The following is a 2,500-nucleotide window of genomic DNA, read 5'->3' as shown; positions in this document are numbered from 1 at the left end:
ACACTTCCCACCAGCAAGACAATCTCTACTTGACCTGAAACGTATATCTTACTAAAAAAAAAAAGCGGGGTCAATATCATAGCCTATTCCTCAAAAGCTAAACTCTTTTTTCCATCGTTGAAGGAAGTATTTCAGACTTCGACTTCCTCCTAGTTTAGTATTCCATTTACCCATGACAGCCAGTCTGAAATTCCTAAATCATTCGACTCCCTCCTAGTTTAGTATTCCATTTACCCATGACAGCCAGTCTGAAATTCCTAAATCAATAAGGAATGGCAGAGTCGTAAAAGGAGCGCTGGGAAATCAATCTCTCAACGACAGCCAGAGTTTTCATGAAACCTCGACTTCCAAAGTTGTACAAAAGACTCTCACCAACATTTCCCAAACAACATGTATGCATAAAACATCACACACACACCAACACACACAAACATACACACGAATGTGCATCCTCAGACTCACACCCACACACACACACGCTGATAGCAACATCAATCTGAACTATGAAACAACTGCAGGTATACATGTAAAATGCAAATATAGACTGAAATATCAATGTCAAGTCTCTTACCATAGTCTGTGTTCTCTGGCTCCCAACAGTTTGAAGGCCAAAAGTATGGTGCCTAAGGAAAGGGTAGAGGTAAAACCGAAGGTCACCAACTAATGTATTCAGAAGCTGCATTTCAATGACAACGACCTCATAAACAGAGACATTGTTTTACACATGTGTAGGCCCTGAGGAGTGATATTGTAGTGGGAACTACTTTTAGCGGGAATTAATAAAAGGTAGTTCCTATTACTGTAAGCAAGATAAGACACAACCATTTGGAAATGAGTAAAAGAAAATAGATGTCATTTGAAATTGATCACATAGCCGGTGTCGTAACTTCACACAGTGACAGGGTTCGCCAGGTAGCCAATCACACAAACATCAAAAACAGCAAGTGAGCACATTGTTAATGTCAAGAGCGCAAAATAGACAGGGCTAAGCCAGACCTAAAGCCCCTCATTCATGGGATCTGGGAACACTTTGGTTTCCCTGCAAACAGTATTGGCGTTGGCCAAAGACTTGGCGATAGAACATGTACGTAGGCTCTGCCCGGACAGCCAACATGAGGACTCATCTGACCCAGGAACACCTCAGTGTGTCTTTCAGTGGGACTAGACTTAATCAAAGCATGCAGACCATCCCATGTGGTGGCAAATGTGTTTTATGCTAAAATATACATGCTAAATGAATGTTTAATGGTGATTTGTAAACTGGTAGTCTAGATTGACACCCTCAGGCATTATTTTCCCTGCAATGTCTCAAAACTGTAGAAAACCGTGACCCCATAAATTTGAATTGTAGCGAACCGTCAATTTTGTAATATAAATAAATATGTATGCAGTATAATACAATTAAAGTAAAGTTGTTATTATTAATATTGAGTCTTTATTCATCCTTCAGACATTCCTTCAGTAGATTAAAATAACTTTAGTGAATTCAGACAGCCTTGGTTATGATAATTGTCATAATTATTTTTTCTCCTTTGTGTTTCTCTTTCTATGACTTCCAAAGTAATTTTCCACTTTGAAAACGCAATGCAAATCATGGATACTATCTCTGCAGTGTGCCTTCTCTTGGTGCCAACAGACCTAGGCAACAAAAGGCTTTGCCGCAATACTTCCCGGCTGTTACAACTGTATTTCATTAATCAAGGTGTCATCGGTGGCTTATTAATGGCGTTGTCTAACTTGTTGTGAACACCATGTAAAGTGGTAAGCCAAGGCCCTGGTGTCCCATCACCAGGCCTTAATTTCAGCGCCACTTGCGTGAACAGGAACGCCAACCACAGTAAGGACATCTGCCTCAGATGTGGATATTGATACTGACGTCGCTCACACACATTCCTCCAACTGCCAAAAGGGACTCATGGAGAATAAATCAGGTGGATTTGCGAAAACAGATCAGTCAAATAAACAACACCTGACTTAATGTGAATGAATCATGTTTATTGCTGCTTTGCATCTACTATATTGCTGAGGAAGAGTGGGTCGTTTTTAGCTTTCTTCAGGTTTGTTTCAGGTATTTTTTTCTGTTAGATCTGTCAGTCTAGGCTCCGACAGCAAGCGTCTTCTCTCCTCGTGATGATTAATTTAAAAGGACACCATTCCAAATAGGGTCATGGATTCTCCCCAACCCCAGCCCACCGTGCAGGGAAGACACGGGAAGACAAAGCAGCAGTCGGACGCAGGATGGGGTTTGAGGTCAGAGGGGGGCCACATCCTGTATATTTACAAAGTGATTCCGTCTTGTCAGAAAGCCACAAAGGTAGATTTAGAATTACAGTGACTTTACACCTTCCGTATATAACTTAATAATTCTTTGACGGGAATCCGGTATTTCAGAACCAGGATTTCTTATCACACAACGCCCATAAATGACATGCTTGTGTAGCCACATGTCAAATAACCTTTTTCTCTTCCATGCTTTATCAGTCGCTCTCTATTCATTTGT

General features: G+C 40.9%; 1 protein-coding gene across 2 annotated transcripts in view; it reads right to left on the bottom strand.

The window, feature by feature from the left end:
• Window positions 1-2,500, bottom strand: part of LOC115534750 (regulator of G-protein signaling 6) — a 58,082-nt gene that overhangs the window by 11,022 nt on the left and 44,560 nt on the right. For both annotated transcript variants that reach the window (XM_030345951.1, XM_030345950.1), the window contains exon 6: window positions 572-623. In XM_030345951.1, the coding sequence (XP_030201811.1) occupies window positions 572-623 (52 nt within the window). The remainder of the gene's footprint in view (window positions 1-571; window positions 624-2,500) is intronic.

Source organism: Gadus morhua, chromosome 21 (assembly GCF_902167405.1).
Source record: "Gadus morhua chromosome 21, gadMor3.0, whole genome shotgun sequence".
In the NCBI taxonomy this organism is placed as follows: Eukaryota; Metazoa; Chordata; class Actinopteri; order Gadiformes; family Gadidae; genus Gadus; species Gadus morhua.
This window is presented reverse-complemented; position numbering and strand designations above follow the sequence as displayed.